The sequence below is a fragment of the Podarcis raffonei genome, chromosome 7 (genome assembly GCF_027172205.1).
Source record: "Podarcis raffonei isolate rPodRaf1 chromosome 7, rPodRaf1.pri, whole genome shotgun sequence".
In the NCBI taxonomy this organism is placed as follows: domain Eukaryota; kingdom Metazoa; phylum Chordata; class Lepidosauria; order Squamata; family Lacertidae; genus Podarcis; species Podarcis raffonei.
The window spans coordinates 91240766-91264207 of record NC_070608.1 but is presented as its reverse complement, the minus strand read 5'-3'; the positions used below and the strand labels follow the sequence as shown (position 1 = coordinate 91264207).

The 23442-nt window shown below is 44.0% G+C and overlaps 1 protein-coding gene across 8 annotated transcripts in view; it reads left to right on the top strand.

Moving 5' to 3' along the window:
* Positions 1–23442, top strand: part of ADCY2 (adenylate cyclase 2) — a 142861-nt gene that overhangs the window by 31096 nt on the left and 88323 nt on the right. For 5 of the 8 annotated variants that reach the window (XM_053397533.1, XM_053397534.1, XM_053397532.1 and 2 more), the window contains 2 exons: positions 2585–2746; positions 15250–15399. In XM_053397533.1, coding sequence (XP_053253508.1) covers positions 2585–2746; positions 15250–15399 — 312 coding nt within the window. Of the gene's footprint in view, positions 1–1525; positions 1638–2584; positions 2747–15249; positions 15400–23442 lie in introns of those variants that run through there. The other 3 variants (XM_053397536.1, XM_053397531.1, XM_053397537.1) reach the window with 2 other exon arrangements.

Sequence of the window (23442 nt, the reverse complement as noted above, 5' to 3'; positions counted from 1 at the left end):
TGGAGCAATAATAGGGAAGTAGCACCTGCCAACAATCTGTATTATTGAAACACCTATCAAAAGAAAGGGGAAAATGAAGGGGGAAACCATGAAAGTGGGAGAAATGGAATATCATTTTTTCAGGGTTCAGTATGACCAAGACACACGGTGTGTGTGTGTGTGTGTGTGTGTGTGAGAGAGAGAGAGAGAGAGAGAGAGAGAGAGAGAGAGAGATTGCACGAATACACTCAATTTGCAACTACTTTACGGTAGTCCTCCAACTTCAGAGTGGAGTGCAGCAGCAGACAGGGCTCTGTAGTGAAGCACATGCCAAGGCCTATCTCGTCCACAGTGAATTTCCAAAGGCCAAACTTCAGTGCAACTTAACCATATCACTTGAGCACAGAGAACCACCACACAGCAAAAGCAGCATGCTTCACAGCAGATACTAGTTCCCTCATCATCATTTTCTGTCCCTGGAGATGTGGCCAAGGGATTTTAGCAATCTTGAAGAGAGTAGCTCTGGAAATTCTAAAACGGAAAATCCAGTGGACATCATCCCAAATATTTAGAACAGCATTCTCCCTCTAACCGTGATTGTTGGTTTCAACTCAACATGTTCTGGGGGACTGTTTCACTTATAAAGAGAGTAAGAGTGGGTCCAAAGTGGTAATAATTAAATGGCTGGCAGTTCTCTAATCCTCCTCAAATTCATGCACTGGTTTCTACTCAGCCTAAAGAATATGCTGGCATCTCCTCTGATGGCTCCTTCTCAGTTTGGAGAAGAAGACCTTAATATTGCCTAATCATCAAGCCAGCAAGTCAAGGGAGATAGGATACTACACCAGCCTGCCAGGCTGTATGCCTGCTGAATTAAAATAATGCTGATTCAGATGGTGCCTCAATGGCTCAAACGGATTTGCAAGTGGAGAAGCTGGAGCAAAGAATTCTAGAGAGCAAGGTTTGTCATGGGAAATAAACTGTCCTATATCCCGACCAAGGAAAGGGAGTGATCAGGCTGCTTCACGTGGCTGGTGTTGGTGCAGGGAGACAGCTCTTCTAGTTTGAGAGGGCCTAGGCCAGTAGAATGCAAACATGTACACTCTTCTCTGGAACGGAGTCCTGTTGAACCCAATGGGGTGATTTTTCTGATCATACATATATCAAATTGCACTGTAAAACACTTGAGCTTGTGGTGAGAGCTTTGCTCCATACCCGTATTACAAGCTGGACACTGATAGCCAGAAACTCTAGGCTAAATTTAGAATTTTAATCATTAGAATTTGCACAGCCTTCTAATATAGCACGGTCTGAGACAGATGGAAATAGAAATCCTATGTATTTCTGTCCAGTGCTGTTTGTGAATCACCTTTAATTCTGCAGAATGTGTTAACTCTGAATAAGTATGCCACCTGGATAATTATAGGCCATTGGCGATGTGCAAAGTGTCATTTTCTTACTCCTTCCCCCAATGGTGTGAAGGGGGCAGCATTCCAATAAACGTGTTTTTGTTTTGTTTTTCATTCTGGAACAGAAGGATGGAGTAAATATTCTACATTCTCTTTAAGACTTGACATGGTATTAGAGAAAGTTCACATATGAAATCCCATTTTCATTTCCGAATCTCCCCAAATGAAGCTGAATGCTGGGGATGAAAAGTACGGTAATTCTAGCACACAGTGGCATTTCTTATTGAAAAGTATAATGTTCCCCATATCTCATATCCACATTTTTGGGTGGCTATTCAATATTTGAAGAGGATATTGTCTTTCTTGCTGCATATTTCTTGCTTGTCAAATATTTGACACATCAAAGCTAAATCTTCTAAACTTACAGTGACTAATTCCAGTTTTGCAAACTGGTTGCTGACGTTTTAATTTATATGTATATGATTATGGGTGCATCGTACAACATTCCGTGTTTCTAAATGTCACATACTTCTTCAACAATGTGCATCGCTTTAAAACTAAAAGTAGAATGTGGGCTATTGGTGAACCACTGGAAAATTTGTGATGGACCACAAGCAGATTGGTTGCTGGGAGTTTTGCAATGAAAGTCGGACTCTGTTGACCATTGTTTGATTCAGCAAGGGATTGCTTATAGTCTTAAGTAGCAGGACCACTTACCACAGAGCCTCTTGTTCACACAGATTAGTTATTATGGCTCAACTGCAAAGAAATCCTGAATAAATTTGTAAACTTAAAGCACATCAGCAGACTATGCAGACTGCAGTAAAAACAAATCCCCAAACACATGTAAGCCAGAAAACCTGGCAAACATACCCCTGTTTTAAAACCTGTTCCTGAATTTATGCACAACAAGATTATTGATGCTGAAGCAGTGCAGCTAGTTCTGTGTGGCCGAGAGGGCTTATGGGTCTTGAACCATACCCTATAGCAATTTGCTTTTGAAACAAACAGGACTTTTAAAAAAAGCTGGTGGTGATAGGGCCGTGTAAGTTTATCTGTTGATCACATTAAAAAATCCTTTTAAGAAAGTATCCTGTGCATACTTAAAATAGCTCTTTTGTAATTTTAGATAACATGTACTTGAAATATTTTTAGAATTACTTTTGACAAGTATTGTCTTTGTCTTTTCTGCACAGGTGTCATTTTTCTTATTCATCATTTTTGTGGTCTATACCATGTTGCCCTTCAACATGCAGGATGCTATAATCGCCAGCGTTTTCACCTCTGCATCACATACCATTGTGCTAAGTATCTGCCTGTCATCAACAGACATAATCAAGGAACACTTGGTTTGGCAGGTATGTTTCCAGTGATGTGGGTCATTATGTGCTGTGAATGACTTGATGATCATCCTTACCATCAAGCATAAGTGGTCTGTGATTAGAAGCATAATTGTCTCCTTGCACTGTACATGGCTTACTTGCCCATTTTTCATTGGGACAGTCAGCTCCTAAACTCTGTAGAAGCTCTTTGTATGCCCTGGGATTGCCATTTGCATGCAAGGAGATGCTGCACTGGGGCAATTGCAGTTTAATATTTCCAACTTTAAAAGGATGCAGAATGCTTAAGAATATTACATAAATGGGCCTGTGCACATTTCATAGCATTTATGTCATGCAAAACTTCTCATGGTTACCAAGGATAATATACGATCCTTTAAAAAGCACACAGATCAAGGCTTGCTACTGACGATGATACATTCCACAACACAGAGGCAAACTGGGCCTCTAGTGACAAAGCTGGATCACAGAGAACCCCTAAGCTGTGGTCCTATTGATTTAGAGAGTGTCTGGTCCTTCTTAGAACTACTTGAATACCAGTTCTCCGACTGTGGGAACTCTGCATCCATAGCACATCCATTGTTAGCTGTCTGCTTCAGTTTATTGGTCCTTGTCTAGCCCATTTACTGAATCCAGGTTTTGACTCAGCATTTCCACAGTCTCATCTGAGTTAGTTTTATGACTTCTACTCTAAAGGCAAATAATGCACACTATCAAGCACCATATGGATGTTGCTTTGACAGTCAGGTTCTCCCCTAATAATAATAATAATAATAATAATAATAATAATAATAATAATTTTATATACCACTAAGTTGACTGGGTTGCTCCAGCCATTCCGGGTGGCTTCCAACAAATTAAAACATCAAACACAGTAAAACATCAAGCATTAAAAACTCCTCTGTACCTCCAGATGTCTTCTAAAAGGCATAGTTTATTTCCTTGACATCTGACGGGAGGGCATTCCACAGGGTGGGCACCACTACTGAGAAGGCCCTTTGCCTGATTTCTGTAGCCTCATTTCTCTCAGTGAGGGAACTGCCAGAAGGCCCTTGGCACTAGATCTCAGTGTCTGGGCTGGACGACAAAGAAGATGCTTCTTCAGGTATACAGGGATCAGAAACGTACTGGGAGCCGGTGTTGACTTTTTAGAACTGGTGTTATATGGTCCCTGTGGCCACTCCCAGTCATCAATCTGGCAGCCGCATTCTGGATTAGTTGTAGGTTCTGAGTTACCTTCAAAGGTAGCCCCACATGGAGTGCATTGCAGTAGCCCAAGTGGGAGATAACCAGAGCATGTACCACTCTGACAAGACAGTGGCGGAGGCAGGGAGGGTCTCAGCTGGCATACCAGATGGAGCTGACCTGTACCAGACAGCTGCCCTGGACACAGAATTGACCTGTGCCTCCATGGACAGCTGTGAGTCCAAAGTGACTCCCAGGCTGCGCACCTGGTCCTTTATGGGCATATTTACCCCACTCAGGACCAGGGAATTCCCCACACCATCCCATTCCCTGTCCCCAGAAACAGTATGGAATTCAACCTTAGTCTGTTGACCACCATCCACCCCCACAACCACCTCCAGACACCCACACAGGATGTTCACCTCCTTCACTAGTTCTGATTTAAAAGAGAGGTAGAGCTGGGTATCATCCAAATATTGGTGAACACCTGGCCCACTGGGATGATCTCTCTCAATGGTTTCATATTGATGTTTAAAAGCAAGGGGGAGAGGATGGAGCCCTGAGGCACCCCACAAGTGAGAGCCCAGGGGTCTGACCACTCATCCCTTACCACTGCTTTCTGGACACAATCCCTTACCACTACTTTCTGGAGGAAGGAGTGCAACCACTGTATAACAGTGCCCCCAGCTCCCAGCACTTCTAGTTGGTCCAGGAGGATACAATGGGTGACAGTACTGAAAGCTGCTGAGAGATCCAGCACAGTCAGAAAACAGCTTTCACCTCTGTCCCTAGCCTGCCAGAGATCATCAACTAGTGTGACCAAGGCAGTTTCAGTCCCATGATGAGGCCTCAAACCCAACTGGGAGGGGTCCAAATAGTTTGCATCCTGCAGGTGTGTCTGGTGTTGTTCCATGACCTTCTCAATCACCTTGCCCAGGAATGGAAGATTTGAGATGGAGCGATAATTGGCCATAGTGGCTGGGTCCAAAGATGGTTTTTTAAAGAAGTGGTTTGATAGCTGTTTATATACCTGAGGAGCGGACCTGAGTGAAGCCTGCAAGTTCAGTCAGCTCCACCGCTTGAGGGATGCCTGCCCCTAAGCCTTCCTGCCATTGGCCAGTTTGGTAGGCAGACTAGATTCAAGCCGAGCGAGCTGTTCTAGCCGTCCAATGGCTAGAGATTCCCTGGCAGAGGCAGCCTTGTCTGGCATGCATTGGGGAAGTGTCACCTGCTGCAGCGCTGCCACATCTCGAAAGATGTGAGCAGAGCTGTGGCTTGCCCAGATGACAGCTTTTTCCACAGTCGACTTTTCGTCATCATTTTTTTTTCAACTGCAGCACAAAAGCAACAGTGAGGAAGGAAGGACTGCCCACAATATCATCAGAGAGTGTGGAGTTTTTGCTCTTTAATTCCATGTCAAAAGTTTGCTTCTTGGGCCAGCAGCAGTCAGCACAGAGCTTGTGCCAATCTCTGTGTGGACATGCTGAAATGGCATCTCTGCCACTTGAGAAACTTTGTTGGGAAGAATCTGTGCTGCCTACTAAGCACAGTACTTTTCTAAATTGCTGGGATCATATTCATTTCATTTAATTTTTGAAATGTATACATGCTACTAACCACATGACCCCCAACAAGTGAGTACATGAGTAGCTTACTGCATGTCAAACAGAGAGCCAAGGCTGAATCAGTAGCTTCCTCCAATACAAAGGTGATGAAACTATGAGACAATGATGATGACAACGATTAATTGAATTTCTTAGCAGCCTTTTATGCCCAGGTCCCAGAGCAGGTTAAAATTTAGAAATATAATATTAGAGCAAATTACAATGAAGAGAATAGGGTTGGTGGCCTAGGTCAGCGTCAAGAGGACTTTCTTTGCATACATTGGAGCTTTTAAAAGAAATGGCCCAGGGCAGCTGGGCCGCTTGCATTTCACAGCCTTTCAAGCCCTATTGAATGCCGTTGTTCCTCTGCCTTATAATCTGCCAGCTAAGGATAACACTCCTCACAGCCAGTCCATGAATGCTGATAGCACAATAAATCTTGGAGTCTTTAAGGTGTCACAAAGTTCGTGGTTGTAATTGGGAACCAGTGCAGCTATTTCAGGACAGGTGTAGAACTGGATGACATTTCCTGTGAATTTCTCACTACAAAGGACACACAAGAGAATGGCCCAAGCCGGGGCAAAGCACAGCCTCTGAAATGAACCTCTAAAGCTATGAGTTCACAACATCTTTCCTCACTTGCCCAAGGCTTTAAAAACTTCCCTGCCTTGTGGTTTTATTCCCTGCCAGCAACCAGGCAAGCAGCTCTTTACAAGTCTGCACAAAATCACATTGGTATTTGTCAATGAATTTCAATCTAATCAAGACCCTCCCCCAAAAAGAATTAATTAAAAGCAATGTGTCTAATTTTAAAGGTTAAAATTTAGCCTTTAAGCCACTTTGAGCATTTGTCTTTAAACCTCTGCTCTGTTTTCCATGCCTCAGTAATTAGAGGGCTGTGTGTTTTTCCCAGCGTGTCTTGTTTGCTACAGATTGCAGTTTGGTGACTCTCCTTAATTTTTCCCATTTCATTTCAGGGAGGTTATATAACATTGCATCAAGGAAGTGTCCTGCCACTCTGCAACAGAGTTTCCTATCACTTTGTAGTTCATAAAGTCCAATTTTAGGGTGTATATATGTGTATAGGCTGTATAGGGTGTATTTATGCACACACACACACACACACACACACACACACAAGTGGTCTGTGCAAGTTTCCTAACTACGGAGCAGTTTGGTAAAATGCCCCTCTCTGCTCTCCTCTGTATCATTTCCATATGGGAAAGGGCTTAGGATATTCTGGAGAAGCCCTGCTCCCCTCCAGTGTCTTAATCCAGCTAGGGGCCATGGATCCTGACATGTGTGGTGATTTCCCAGACTTGCCTTGCAGACTGGGGGTTACATATCATAGAATCATAGATTTGTGGACTTGGAAGGTACCCCTGGGGTCATCTAGTCCAACCCCCTGTAATGCAGGAATCTCCGCTCAAGCATCCATGACAGATGGCCACCCGACCTCTGCTTAAAAGCTTCCAGTGAAGGAGAGTTTGTGCAAAAAGCTGGAATCTTGCTGCGCTGCTGTTTAGGCAGGGTGTGTGTGCTGGATTAAAGCTCCTCTAGCCTCCCCTTTCCTGCTCATGATGCCCGTGTTCTGCCTGCGCTGTTGGAGGCAGCGGGAATTGCAAGTGGGGAGAGCGCTGTTCTCGTTCTGCTTGTGAGCTTCCCAGAGGAATCTAGGTGGCCACTTTGAGAGCAGGATGCCCAAACCTGCCTGGCCAAATCCAGCAGGACTCTTCCTGCTCTACCATGTGCTTGCAGCCCTGGCTCTCTCCATACACTGCCGCACTGAAACCTGCCTCTGTGGCACGGACAGAGATGTTTCTCTGTGAGTTAAGGAGGTTGTGTTCTCTCATGACTCAGAGCACTTGGACCTTGTTTGTTTGTTTCATCTATGCCACCTTTCATCCAAGGATCACAGGGGGGTTTACAATGTAAAACGCAGAAATGCATGACATAGTAACCAACAAAAACAATAATCCCACAACACATTTAAACACCTTTCACTCTGTCCAGTTATGACATCCAGGCATGACCAAGAGTGCCGACTTAACAATGCTAACCTTGCACCTAGTGCAAAGACCACTGAAGACTAACTCCTCTTACCGTTTCTGGACTGGAGAACCACTGAGTCTCGGAATCTGCAAATGGTCACAGGCTGAAGGAGACAGGCACCGGGTGCTTTGGGTGAACATTTTCTTCCCCTCTGAAAAGTGTCCCCCCAGCTGTTTTGAGGGGGTGTGAATGAGGTTAAGAGTTTTTCTGAAGCTGCAGAATGATCCTGAGGCAACTGCTGACCAAGGCTGCTTTGAATGTCCTGAATGAATATTTTTCACACGAAGTATGTTCGGCTCTAAACTTTTGCCACAGCCTCAACCATCGATTTCAAAGATATACAGAAGAATGGCAATGACTGTGCCTTATTTTGACTTGTTCCAAAGACTTCTGTATCTCTAGGGTGTTTGATCTATGGGTACATACTGGTATGACAGTATAGCACTGCTTTCCAAAGAGAGGCAATGGTTGTTTTTTTAAAGAATAATAATACTCTGAATCATAAATAATCTGGTAGAAGTTAATTTATTTAAAAGTTCAATGCCTAATTTGCTCTAAATTCTCCTGTATGCTAAACTATTTAATCTATTTTCCTTCTGCACTTTACAAACAAAGTGGAAAAAGATAATTTGCGAATAGAAAACCAATTAATTTTACTAAATGGCCATGTTTTATCTTTTAAGAGTTCTACATGGAGGAAAGATATTGGGCCTAATTTTTGCCTTGCTGTTAAATGGGGAAGAGCAAATTGGTGATGCATTCGGAGACAGACTTCTCCATCAGTTAGCATGATTTGAGGGTGGCCCAGCAAGTTGAGAAGCAGGAGATTGTTTTCCAAGCGTTGCTTTAATGGGTGGCCTGGGAAAGTTCAGTTCACTGGTCTCCCACCGTAACAGCTTTAATCACTGGTCAACAATAAATTTGTTGTCTGCATTTTTTCAGATGATTTAGGACGAATCTGATGCGCTGAATCCAAAAATCACATTGGTTTTGCTCAATCAGGTCAAGTTTTTGAGCTATGGCCACATGTCGTTTTTTTACGTTTTTGTTCACATGTACGCTTGTGTGGAGCATTTTAGAAGAAGTTGGTGGGGGTAAAATGCCATGTCGAATAATTGTTTTGATTGGAAATGATTATTTTAATGACAAGAAGTATTCAGGTCCGATAGTTCTGGGTGATTATGTCGAAAAGGGATCAGTTTAAAGTCATAAAACCTCAAAATCTTCCATAAATTGGTGTGGCAAAGCATAAAGTTATTTTAGTATTAAACTTTGTGACCAGGATAAAGCTTGGGCACCACACATGGTGTGCAAGGCATGCACCGAGACTCTACGTGGGTGGACCAATGGCAAGAGGAGTCTGAACTTTGAAATTCCCATGGTTTGGAGGGAGCCGACAAACCATGTCACTGACTGCTACTTCTGCGCTGTTGATGTGACTGGGGTCAACAGAAAGAACCGGAGCAGCCTCAAGTATCCTGATCTTCAATCAGCACGTCGTCCTGTAGCTCATTGTGATGAAATTCCAGTGCCTATCTTCAGAGAACTTCCTGACATTAGTGACAAAGATGCCTCCAGTGTTGAAGGACATGAAGAAGAAGTGGTTCTTGAAGATGATGCTCCACATCCATTTTCCCAAAAGGAGTTGAATGATCTAGTTCGCGACCTCAGCTTGTCAAAGGACTCTGCCGAACTGTTGGCATCCAGATTGAAGGGAAAAAACCTCCTCTCTGACAGTGCTTGCATCAGCTTCTTCCGCAAGAGGCATCAAGAGTACCTCCGCTTTTGCTCGAAGAGAAGGACTTGGTGTACTGTGCAGATATTGCGCAGCTTCTGCTCAAGCTTGGAGTGCCACAGTACAAACCCAAAGATTGGAGACTGTTCATTGACAGCAGCAAGCGATCACTGAAATGTGTTCTGCTACACAATGGCAACCAGTTTGCCTCTATACCCCTGGTTCACTCGACTACACTGAAGGAGAACTATGAAGCGGTGAAGTATGTGCTGGAGAAAATTGGTTATGATCAGCATAAGTGGTTTATTTGTGTTGACCTGAAGATGGTGAACTTTTTGTTGGGACAACAGTCTGGCTTCACCAAGTACCCATGTTTTCTGTGCATGTGGGATAGTAGGGACCGTGCTCAGCATTACACGAAGAAGGACTGGCCTGTGCGGGAGGAATTGGTGCCTTGCAGAAAAAGAAATGTCATCAATGACCCTCTGGTGGACAGAGACAGAATACTCTTTCCACCGCTGCACATCAAGCTCAGCTTAATCAAGCAGTTCACCAAGGCTCTGGAGAAGGATGGTGACTGCTTCACTAACTTGTGCCAGGCTTTTCCAGGATTGACCATGGAGAAGTTGAAAGCTGGCATCTTTGACGGTCCTCAGATCCGTCAGCTCATCAGAGATCCAGAGTTCGGAAACTCAATGAACGAAGTGGAACTGGAAGCGTGGAAAGCATTTGTTCTGGTAGTGAAGAACTTTCTGGGCAACAATAAGGCCAGAAACTACGCAGAACTTGTCAACAACATGCTGACTGCTTTCAGAAACCTGGGCTGCAACATGAGCGTCAAGATGCACTACTGTTTTCACTTATGGACCGGTTTCCTGAGAACGTGGGTTCAATGAGTGACAAGTAGGGGGAGAGATTCCATCAGGACATGAAAGAGATGGAGACCAGGTATCAGGGTCGCTGGGATGCAGTCATGATGGCTGACTACTGTTGGACTCTGAAGAGAGACCTTCCTGCCGCTGAGCATTCCAGGAGTTCCAAGAAACGGAAGTTCAAGCCCTGAAGTTTGAAAAATGGTGAAGCAACATGCAATTTACGTGTACTTACCTTTATCAATGCCCACCATTCAGTTTACAGTAATCGATGTTTCTATCAGGTAATCAATATATGTGGTTGGAAAAACATTTTTTTCTCTTAAAAACATATTTAGGATGATATGTGTTGACAAAAATCAGCTGATAATGCCACAAAAATGTAATCGATTTTGTCACAAGATCTGATTTTTTTCAAATCAACATAACACAAAAACCTGACCTGATGGAGAGAAACGGATGCCATTTCCTGATTCAGCAGTGCAAAAATACCCTAAATCAGTTGTAGAAATCTAGACCACTATCAAAAAGTAAAAAATTGTTGCCCAGTGTCAGGTTGCATTTTTTTTTTTAGGTGACATATTATTCTTGTCTTGGAATAGCTATCTAGCATTCTGTGAAATCTGAAAGAGAAACTCGTAGCTACCATTTACCAGAGAATTGAGATTCTGAAATATCTGCATACTGGTGTGAAAAACATGGTGACCTTAACCCAAGAATGGAAAAATAAGAAACTGAGAGAAACTGAAATGGACAGATCTGTCCATCGCTATTTGGGGGTGACAGAGGAAGATTCAACATAAACTTAGGCAGTGTAGCTTGGGGGTCTTCCTGGATCCTTTGCTGTCGCTTGAGGCTCAGGTGGCCTCAGTGGCTTGGAGTGCCTTCCATCAGCTTTGGCTGGTGGCCCAGCTATGCCCCTATATTCCCTGGACAGGAATAGCCTACCTACTGTCAGTGGTGGAGGAAGCCGCTTGGGCGCCTGGGGCGGCATGCTTAGGGGCAGGGTGAGGGCGGGGCAAGCCACCCATAGGGGCGGGGCACACCCAGGGGCCTCCAGAGTTTGCCTGCCTCCTCCCACTCAGCCGCCCTACAGCTGGGGGGAGGCAGTGAGTGGACCGTTTGGGCAGCACGGAGCCTGCATGCGCCGAAGCCACTGTGTCTCTCCCAGGAGAGACATGTGGCTCAGGAGCACTGCAGGCCCTGCGGTGAGTGCCAGCCAGCATTTTGTCACCCCCCTCAGTGGTGACACCCGGGGCGGCACACCCCCACTGTGACCCCCCCCTTCCTCCGCTCATGACCACTGTTGTCTATTCTCTGGTAACCTCAAGGTTAAATTACTGCAATGTGTAATATGTAGGGCTGCCTCTGAAGATGGTTCAGAGGTGCAGAATTCAGCGGTCAGGTTGCTCACCGGGACAAGATGGTTTGAGCATATTACACCAATCCTGGTCCGACTGCACTGGCTACCAGTTAGTTTCCGGGCCCAATTCAAAGTGCAGGTTTTGACTTACAAAGCCTGAAATGACTCAGGACCGCAATACCTCAAGGACTGCCTCTCTCCATGTGAACCAACCCAGACCCTGAGATCATCTTCTGAGGCCCTTCTTCGTGTGCCTCCTCCTCAAGAGGTCCGGAGGGTGGCAACACAAGAACGGGCCTTCTCTACAGTGGCTCCCTGTCTATGGAATGCTCTCCCCAGGGAAGTTCGCCTGGCGCCTTCATTATACCGTACTTTTCGCACCATTACACTCAGTTTTTTTCGCCTAAAAGGTAAAGGGAAATGTGTGTGCGTGTTATGGAGCGAATGCAGGCAGGAGGAACCGCTCTTGCTGGCTGTTCGGCAGCCTCTCTTCCTCCGCTTGGCTGGCTGAGAAGCCGGCAACAGCTGAGCAACAGCTGAGTGTCGGGAGACAGCCTCTCTTCCTCCTGTCTGCCTGCTCTATGGCTTTTTGGCGAGGTGGGAGAAGGGAGGCAGCTCGGAAGCCAGCAAGAGCTGCACGCAGTGTGTAAAAGCCAAGGTGGGGAAAGGGAGACTGCCTCTTTCTCAGTGTCTGCCTGCTCTATGGCTCTCCCTTACACAAATGTAAGCGGCTCTTACTCTGCTTTCTTTACAATGAGCCGGAAGGAGGGAGAAAGAGGGCATCCCCTTCCGTCCCTCCCCCAGCACCTCACCGGTAAATTCAAACAAAGCGGCTTACAAGGCTCGTGTCCCTGAGTCTCCTCCTCCTCTTTTTGCTCCGGTTTGAGGCAAGGCAGCTCCACAAATGTGAGTTCCCCCTCTCTCTTCCTTCCCTCCCTCCCTCCCTCTTCCAACTTCAAAAAATATTGGGGGGACAGCCAGGTAAGCCCCACTCACATACCACAATGGGGGATGGGGGATGACTCCCTCAAATATTTAATGGGGGGGGTGAAGGCACCTAGGCCTATAGGAGTTGGCTGCTTTGCCTAGGACAAGTGTGAGCTCCCCCCCCCTTCCTTCATCACTGTATTGGAGATATCATACATTACTGACAGTTTCTTCATTCACGTGGTTACAAAACACGGATCCACATGGATCCTCAGGATTTTTGCACTGGGTCACCCCAAATTCACCATCAGATCACATAGCATGGCCATGGCTACAGCATGCACCAAAAAAATCACGCACCCACTGTTGCCTGGGGCCGCAGTGGTGCAAAAACGTGGTTACAAAGTACGGATCCACGTGGATCCTCAGGATTTTTGCATTGGGCTACTCCAAACTCACCGTCAGATCACATGGCTGTGGCCACAGCATGAACCACAAAAATCATACATCCACTGTTTCGTTTAGAATATTTTTTTTCTTGTTTTCCTCCTCTAAAAACTATGTGCGTGTTATGGTTGGGAGCGTGTTATAGAGCGAAAAATACGGTACACCTTTAGGCACCAGGCAAAAGCGTTCCTTTTTAAGCAGGCCTTTGGTTGATCTGATTTACATCCTATACCCTTTAAAATGTGTGTTTTTTAAAGGGGGGGCAATTGGGTTGTTATTGTTTTTATTTCGATTATGCATTTGTGGTTTTATATTTTGATTTTATTCGGTGAACCTCCCTGAGACCTCTGGGTATAGGGTGGTATATAAATTCAATAAATAAATAAATAAATAATAAAAATACACACTCCGGTTTACCCTGCATCCCGGCTGCTCCTGCTGCTGGTTTTGGAAGTGGTGCACATGCATTGTTGTTCCTACTGAAATAATTCAGTTATTGAGTATATATCCTACCCTTCCTCCAAAGATGCCCAGAGTGACAAACACAGAGACATTTCAGAAACAAAAAACAAAACAGCTAAATAGTTAAAACATTTTAAAAACAATTAAAAATACCTAAAAACAATTTCAGTTAAAAACTTTCTAAAAGCAGTTGCATTAAAAACATCATTAACAATATTATTTCATCCAGGACGCTCAGATTTGCCTGAAATACTGTGTGCCCCCCCCCGACTCCAGCTTCAACCTGAATTGAGGGGGGAAAGGACCTAGATTCATTTTAAACTGATAGTGTGTACACAGCCCTAATCTCAGCAGGGATCTGCTTCATTAGCTCGGAACTATTTTTTCCTCAGTTTCCAAAGAAGCGATTTCTTGCTCCTCCACCTGCAGCTGCTGGGTGACCTTGGGCCAGTCACACTTCTCTGAAGTCTCTCAGCCCCACTCACCTCACAGAGTGTTTGTTGTGGGGGAGGAAGGGAAAGGAGATTGTTAGCTGCTTTGAGACTCCTTCGGGTAGTGAAAAATCCAAACTCCTCTTCTTCTTCTTTTGTTACCTTCTTATCCCTCTGTGTGCTGCAGTTGTCCTTTCATGGGTGAGAGAGACTATCATTATAATTTCAGATGATATATATATATTGGTGTTTTAAAATATGACATTAAAAACAATTTTTTAAAAATTGCAATCACAAAACATAGTGGGTCCTAAAATGTACATCATACCTGTCAAAGGCCAAGATAAAGAACTGTATCTTGTAAATCTATTTTAATAAAAACTATTCTAAGCCTATTAATATATCTATTATTTATCTTTATGCCCACCCAGAACTCCATACACCAGGCATGTCCGAGTTCCGTTTTGGGGGCCCAATCTGGCCCGCCGGTTGGTTTAATCCGATCCCTGCGGCAGTTTAATTCCTATGGTAAAATCCCCAAAAGAGCTCAAGATCTTCAATCCTCAAGAAAGCTCAAGAACTTCAGTTGGCCCTCACGCATCTTCACTTCATCAAATCTGGCTCTCTTTGAAAAAAGTTTGGGCACCCCTGCCATACCCCAAATAGGCCTCAGTGCAAAAAGCCAGTTACAAAGGAGAGATTGAGGGAAACAACTCTCTTGTGCAGATAAATGACAGGTGTACATTATCCAATGCATTGTCAGAGGGAGCACATGATGGCAGACTTAACGGTGTCAGAAGCTTCAGACTGAGCCACCTCAGGTGAAATCTCACTTGTATGTGAGATGGGGGGGTATATTTTTTTAACTCTCCTGTGCTGAAAAATAAACCTGTCTGCCTAGAAAAGGGAAGGTCATGGCAAAATACCAAATATTGTTTGATAGCTTTTGCGACAAGGACTGTGAGCAGTGCTATTTCAAGAACAGCTCCCTCGTTCTCTTAGAATGGCAACGGCCCCACCTGAGAGGGGCTGGGACTGAGTTCCAACAAGTTCCAGCTGAAAAAAAGCCCAGGCGGTGAGGATGCAGGAAACTAAAATCTTCACAAATAAACCAAGTACAGTTGTACCTTGGTTTTTGAACAGCTTAGTGCTCAAACATTTTGGCTTCTGAACGCCACAACCCGGTTCCGGTTTCTTCCGGTTTGTGAACTATTTTTGGAAGCCGAACATCCGACAGGGCTTCCGTGGCTTCTGATTGGCTGCAGGAGCTTCCTACAGCCAATGAGAAGCCGTGCTTTCGTTTCCGAATGTTTTGGAAGTCGAACAGACTTCTGAAACGGATTCTGTTCAACTTCCAAGGTATGTCTGTACTGTCTGACAGTGACATCGGACTGTTTCATTGCTCTTTTCTTTGTGTGTCTGTATATGTGTCTGTGTGCTTAGATCCTGGCCAATGTTATCATCTTTATCTGTGGGAACCTGGCAGGAGCATATCACAAACAATTAATGGAACTTGCTCTGCAGCAAACATATCAGGACACCTGTAACTGCATCAAGTCCCGGATCAAGCTTGAGTTTGAGAAGCGGCAGCAGGTAAAGCTCTTCTCAGGATTTCATTTACCCTTCCATTTTGTCCAGTTCTTTGTTTTCCTTTGTTGGGTGTGTGAAAATGATTATTGATTAGGCAGGAGAGGCAAGAAGCTCTTCAGAAATCCATTTACGACTTGCAGTTTCCACCCAGGCGTAGAGATGTAATTGCTGCTGCTGCTGTCCTTGTGTTTTTTCCCCTCCTTCACTTGTAATCCAAAATAAGTGAAGAAGAAAAAACAGTAAAAAGAGAAAGTGTGAGATAAAAGGAATATTAGGCTGATATCATCAAAGTTCTTATTTTGGTATGGTCTTTTGCTGTGGAACATCAATGACCATTCATCCTTTATGCTGAAGAGCAATTTCAAGGAGCATCATCCAGACTAATGGACATAGCTTGTTAATGGATGAGTCTTCTCTTTAGGTGGAAGGATCATGTGATTTACAGAAGTCTTGGGGAAATGCAAGAAGATTCTGTTTTGTAATAAGAGAAAATAGAAGCTCTTATTCAGATAAATTCAGGGCTATAGAAACTATAGAAACTTGCAACAATTCATAAAACCACAGTCAAACATTAAAAACTTCCCAGTACCACAGGAAGTACCATATTTTTCGCTCTATAGGACGCACTGGACCATAGGACGCACGTTGTTTTAGAGGGGGGAGAACAAGAAAAAAAAAATCTCCCCCTCTCTGCTCAGCGCCCCTTCAGCGGAGCGGCAGGAGGCGCTGCGCAGAGAGGGGGAGAATTCCCCCCCTTGTTTTCCCCCTCTAAAACAAGGTGCTGTTCAAGGTGCGTTCAGCCGCCTCCAGGCGGCTACCTTGGAAGCCTGGAGAGCGAGAGGGGTCGGTGCGCACCGAACCCCCCTTGCTCTCCAGGCTTCAGGTTCCTTTCGACCTGCTCTTTGGGGCTGGCGGGGGGAAGCCTCCCTCCAGCCCCAAAGAACAGGTCAGGGAGCAGCGGAAAGGCACGCAACCTTCCGCTGCTCCCCGAGCTTGTGGGGTTGGCGGTGGGGAGAAGCGCTGCTTTTCCCCACTGCCCGCCCCAAAGAGCAGGTCGGGGAGCAGCGGAAAGGCGCGCAGCCTTCCCGTTGCTCCGCGAGCATCTCGGGGCTGCCGGGGAAGCCCAGGGCTATGGCTTCTATAGCCCCTCGCACCCTCTCCCGGCTGGTGAGGTGGCACGCGGCTATGGCAATACTCCCACCTCCCGCAAAAGCACCCTTTAAGGAGCGCACGGCTCCTGTGGGCTTTTCTACGAGGAGGGAGAAGGGACTGACTGGCCGCGTCAGTCCCTTGTCCCTCCTGAGGAAAAGCCCGCAAGAGCGACGGGGAGCTTGTGTGCGGCTTTTGGAGGCTTTTCCTGCCTGCCTCCCCCCCCCTTGCATTCGCTCCATAGGACGCACACACATTTCCCCTTCATTTTTGGAGGGGGGAAAGTGCGTCCTATAGAGCGAAAAATACGGTACCTTATACCATTACTCTGTCTGTTTTTCCTTAGACTTTTAGCATATGCACAACCCTGGCTTTTGTGTCAAGTGTTAGTGCATGTGATAGATTAATAATTTAATAATCAAAGTAGAAGCCCGAATTCATAACTTTCTGATGAATTTAAAGGCAGATTTTAAAAAGGCAATGAAAAATGTCATAATGCATTCTTAAAATCCTTACTGATAAAGAATTTTGCCTGAAAGATGAGCTAGTGAGCATTGCATCAACCCAGATGCAATATGAAAGAGTTGCTTCCTCAAGCAGAAGAATTCGCAGGACTCTTCAGTGGTTGTCCCAGAGCAGCTTGGGTTTCCTTTGGTCTAGTTAGTATATCGGTTTTAAAATGATTAAGGGTGATAATCAGAACAGAATAGCTTGTCATATATCTCAGGGGATTGTTGCCCCCATGAGTGTCCTGCTATCCAAGCAAAATGGGACCACCTGACTTTCAAACAAACAAACGGCAAGGGCAAAACTTGGCTTGCTCTTAGCTTTTCCCTAATCCCTCAGATGCTGCCCGTATCCTGGCTTTCTCCTGACACTTTGCTAGAATTTTGTATTTTTATGCTGTGAACTGTCCTGTATACAGATTTAATAAAAAATATTTAAAAAGTAAAATGAGCATATGTCTATATATCTTTTTGTCTCATTTATTGCTTTTATGACAAATATAAAATAGATGCATGCTCTGTATGTGTATATGTGTGTCTAAATATATATGCATGTAAGCTCTTTTAGCACATATATTTCAGCTACCCTATAAAATTGTTTGCCCCATTGATAAATTGTTGCAGAAAATAAACTAAGGCACTTTCAAAGCTTTCATGCCTGGTTTTGACATTGACAAGTAGTTAGCATAATTAGCCTTGTTCATTTCAGGTGTTTTGCATCTTATGACTTATAAGATGTTTTGAAAGACTCTAGCAGGAGGCGGCAGAGGTCTCTCAGAGAGAGCTAACTGAATGTCACTCTCAGGGAGGAGGCAGGATCCAAATAATAATAATAATAATAATAATAATAATAATAATGGGATTAGAAACTGGAGTCAGGAGCTGTGACAGGTTTAAATGAACAAGGTAACCGAGTGGTTAAACTAGATGTGTAACTGAAGCAATGCCTTTCTTTACTGTGGTGAAAAGCATTTTCCAGCTTGCGAGAGAAAATGAATCCAGTAGGAAAGATCTTCATTCTAAATAAACTGGGATGGAGGAAGAAAGCTTGTTAATTGCTAGTGAAGCATTATTGTATTGAACTTGTACATCCGATTAATTCATAGTTGTAGAAGTGGCATGCTGTCCATTTCTGAGCAGCAGGAAGTCCAGGGGCAGGGCTATAGGATTTGGAACGGAAGATTTATTAGGTATTTACTTTATTTGCCAATATTGAAGCAGAACATAACTGGAGGCCAAAACAGGCACGCCCAGTGCAGGTAGAAGATCCTTTTGGGAGTCTGTGTGCCTGTAGTTTTGTGCTAATGGGGCAGAGAGTTTTCATCAGGAAGAAGGCAAGCATGGCTGCTGTTTGAATGAAATGTATTCCTCTGAAATGTCAGAGATGTATTCCACTTGAATGTGATTTAGCTTTAACTTAACTGTATCATGTGCTTATCAGGCCTTGATCTCTGCCCTACCTGAGCATTCAAGAAGCCCCCACAGCCATTAAGAAACATTAACGTTGTTAAATGGGCTCTGAGCAGTCATTCATAGTTAGTAGGTCACTCAAACTTGCAATGCTGTAAACGTTAATGCCTACATAAAACAATGCACTAATTTCACATTTCAGGAAAAAATAGCTCCCCTGGAGTGTTAGTGTATATTGGCTTATTCTTTTTTAAATGACTTAATTTCACTCATATCTGGAGAGGAAAAGCTATTTCAGTCAGGTTAATGCTCAGGACATCAGAAATAGATTTTCTTTTCAGTTCTATGGTTGCAGGGGAAGGAGGAGGAGAACTAATATGGTTTGGCCAGGCTGATAGGGTGTTGGCTTAGGAGAGTCCTTTTCATTTCAGATTGCCAGTTGAGGGACCTTTCTTGTTTGTCTCAGAACTCTCTTTTGCTGGGAATACTGGGGTTGAGATGTAAGACATTCAATTCATATGGAAACATTGGACAGGTCTTTTGGGCTGTAGTTGTGTACCAAGAAGTTGAAAATGTATTGATAATATTTCCAACATCCAGAAAAAAGGTGCCGGCACTCACCACGCAAGGACATTCTGGCCCCACAACCCAGACTCCAGCCACAAAAGTGGAGGCCTGCTTGAGAGGCCAGAGATCACCTTATCTCAGAGTCCTTCAAGATCTGCGTCTTGGGGTGCCTGCAGACTCTAAGGATGGGGTGTTGCTTAGGAGTCTTTTCATTGGGGTGAAGATTTCATTTCGGAGACATTAATTTTGCTGTTATTGCCATTGGCTTTTTGTATTTTTATTTTTAGATCTCATTATGGCTTATGTTGGGGTGGTTTAATTTTGTCACATACGTTCTGGTATGTTTTTATTTCTTGCTTAAGTCTGCTTTCATTATATTTTTGCAATTGCCCAAATCTCTTCTTGCTGTACGCTGCCTTGAGCAGGGTTTTAATTGTGGAGAGATTTCACAAGAGGAGCAAAAGTCTCCAGCCAAGGAAGGCACCGCTTGGCACAGAGGCTCTTGTGGCCAGAAGCAGCAAGGTGTCCTCCTGTTCTGTACAGGCTGATCCCAACCCTGCCTGCAGTGCTCCTGCTGACACCCCCCATGGGCACCACGATGTCCTCCCACAATGCCCTTTGAACCTGCCCTTGAGTCTGGGAGGAGCATCTCATGCCTTTTCAAGATGAATGGAATCTGGGCCAGAAAACTCCAACACCCCATCCCAAAGTAAAATAAACCCCAAAACAATAAAGTAAGACTGTGTGTGTGTAAATATCTCTCTATCTATCTCTCCATCATCATCTCCATAGTCTGCATAGTTCTTGTCCTTTGCTAGTCCAAATCTTTTAAAAGACCAATGGCACAGGTTTAGCAGCATCTTTCAGAACTGGTGTACATAATGAAAGGCTACCAAGCTACTTCCGGGGTCGGTGCCATCGGTAATGGCGGATTCCCTCTAACTTTGAGGGATTCAGCTCTGCGGAAATCGGGTCTTGCCGCTACGGTGAAGCGGGGACCCTTCCAAAAACCACAGGCGGGTGAAGCCTGTGATCATGGGACTCAGCGGGCACCTTCAGCGCCCCCCCCCCCAATTTGCAAAGGAACCCGGCTCCGGGCTCCGGAGCGAAACGGGGTGAGCGGCGCGGTGCTGAGAGTCAATTGCTTCTTCCGTGGAGTGAAGCCGCACAGCTGTTGCTGGAGAGCGCTGACTTTTTTCCTGTGACAATTCGGCTATCAAAACAACTACCCGTGAGTAGGTTAAAGCTAAAGATTTGAAAATAAGGGAAGAAAAAGTTCTAATTTGGCATGGAAGCGGGAAGGCTTAAACAGGAAATCCGCCTTCCGTTTCTTGTAAACAGATTAAAGCAAAGAACTCCTAAGCTAAGACTTGGAAAATCGTTTGAAAAGGACTTAAATCCTTACATCAATACAAGAGATCTCCCTCCCTGAGCTGCAGGAGAGGGGAGGGGAAAAGGAGAAGTATTTTTTCCTGCAAAAAGAGAGGAAAGGAAACAAAGACCACCGCTTAATGCCTGGGAACGGGCTGTCAATGGGCAATAAGATTGCTGCATTGTGAATCACGCTGTTTATGGACAATGTAACTTTTTGACAGCTAACTCTGCAAGAGAGATACTTTGTTTTTGACTGGTTTCTCCGGACTTTAAGGTAACTGTAAATTAACTGAAATTGAAGCTGTTGCTTATTTAGTTAAATGGGGGACTTGGAAGAGGTATTTTAATGCAACAAGTATTGACTGTTACTGTGTCCCCCTAGAGGAACTTTGAAATTGTTACAACTGGCCAGGGAATTTTCCACTTTAAACTGGCCAGGGGAATTTTCCATTTCAAAACAAACTCCGGCCGTGGGATCGACCTTGAGCTTCAGATAAAGTGTTATGGCAGACTCGCTTCAAGAAAATACAACAAGGTCTGATAAATCGTGGCAGCAGCGAAGAGCATCAGCATCTGGCCCTTCTGTACCACCAGGGGCAGCATCTGTTCAAGCTAAGTCAAAAGGAAATGAATGTATTGCCAAGAATGTTGTTTTTGTTTCAATCATTGCAAATTTTGGACAAAATGGACTGCTTCAAGAAGTGGCAGAGAGATATTTCTAGATTTGTCTGGCAGGGCAAGAAGCCCAGAATAAAATATTAACCGATGCAAAGGAAAGAGGTGGATTTGCCCTGCCAGACCTTAAACTTTATTATGAATCAGCAGCATTTTGCTGGCTGAAAGAATGGCTGCTTCTTGAGAACACAGACATTTTGGATTTAGAAGGTTTTAATAATGTTTTTGGGTGGCATGCATATCTGTGGTATGACAAGGTTAAAGCACATAAAGCATTTAAAAACCATATTGTCAGGAAAGCATTGTTTAATGTCTGGATAAGATATAAAGACTTACTTGAAAATAAAACCCCAAGGTGGTTATCATCGATGGAAGCGAAGGCTCAGAAAAAGCTCAACATGGAGGCCAAATGGCCGAAATATTGGGAGATTTTGGAACAAGAAGGAGAAAAACTGAAATTGCAGAGTTTTGAGAAACTTAAAGATAAAGTGCGAAATTGGCTTCATTATTATCAAATAAGGGAGGCCTACAATCTGGACAAGAAAATTGGCTTCCAGGTGGAAAAATCAAAATTGGAAACAGAACTGTTAGATCCCAAAACTAAGATACTATCAAGAATGTATAACTTGCTGTTGAAATGGAATACTCAGGATGAAACGGTAAAATCTGTGTAGATAAGATGGCGTCCGGCACGTTTCTGCTGCGCCACTGCGCTTCTGTGCCGAGCTCTCTTTAGCTCTCTTAGCATAGTCCTAGCAGAGTTCAGCAGTGGGAGAAACTGTTGCCGTGTGTGGGTAATAAATCAGACTGAAAGCAGGCTTCTTGCTTATCTCTAACAGTCTTTAATGTGAAAGAAAACATCATAAATTAGCCCGGCGAGAGAGCAGACATCCTTTCGCTCTCTCAGCCAAAAACGAAAGAGAACTCACACACAGAGAAAGATTCCCGTATGTGAACATAACCACGCCTCAGAATGTGAGACGTCACACAGAACTGTTTAACCCTGTAAGTTCTGATTCTCCTCACAAAATCTGCTATGATAAAATAGGCACAAGATGTTGGACATAACATTATGTTTGCTGACTGGGAACGGTCCACAGGTATGAAATTTACGGCATATAATGCCTTAAGAGAGAATATTATGAAAATGATATACAGGTGGTACATGACACCAGTCAAGCTTGCAAAAATCTATCATTTGCCCGACAATAAATGTTGGAAATGTAAAGAAAATGAAGGTACATTCTTTCACCTTTGGTGAACGTGCCCAAGGATTAATGCTTTCTGGGAGATGATTTATAATGAAATGAAAAAGGTATTTAAATATACCTTCCTGAAGAAACCAGAGGCCTTTCTCCTGGGCATGGTCGGCCAATTGGTGTTAAAGAAGGATAGAACTTTCTTTATGTATGCAACAACAGCAGCAAGAATACTCATTGCAAAGTATTGGAAGACACAATATCTACCCACCCTGGAAGAATGGCAGATGAAAGTGATAGACTATATGGAATTGGCAGAAATGACTGGCAGAATCCGAGACCAGGGAGAAGAGTCGGTGGAAGAAGATTGGAAGAAATTTAAAGATTATTTACAGAAACATTGTAAAATTAATGAATGTTAAAATGATGTCGGAATGAAATTAAGTGGTTTTAGCAGCAATGTTATAAAGGAGTATGTAAAAATGGATTGTTAACAGGTGAAAATGTAAAGCTATAATATATTAAGATAAAGAATTAAGATAAAAACAAAGAGGGAAAGGATTTGCTGAATTAACCATTTGAACTGGAATACAAAAAAGGGAGGTGTGAGGAGGTCAGGAAAATAAGTAAATGAAAGGAAATGGAAAGATGGATTTATTTTTAATTGTTTTTATTTTTTCTGTATTTTGTATTTTTTGCTTCTTTTTCTATTTCTTTTTTACTTTTGTAACTCTTTCTGAAATTCTAATAAATATCATTTTTTTAAAAAAAGAAAGAAAGAAAGGCTACCAAGCTGTCAAGAATGTCTCTCTCTTTCTCTTTCTTTTTTTACCCCTGGCCTAACATAACCTTTGTGTGACTTTCTCAGTAAAAGTGTCTTCCCAAGCTCCTCCCCCTTTCCATCTAAGATCTTATGAATCCCCCATGCTCCTATTAAAGCCCAGGCAGAAATAGATGGCTCACCTGTAACTGAGCCGGACACCTGTGCAGTCATTCATACAGGCTTTAGTGCCTGCACAGACCACGCTCTGGGATCTTTTAAAGCTGCTGCTTCTGCCTTGAGCCCTCAAGGAGATCAAGGGGTCGGGCCAAGTGTCTTTCTAGTCACCTAGTTCCTCATGGACAGCCAAAGGAAAGGCCACCCCCTCAAGACAACCTGAAAAACA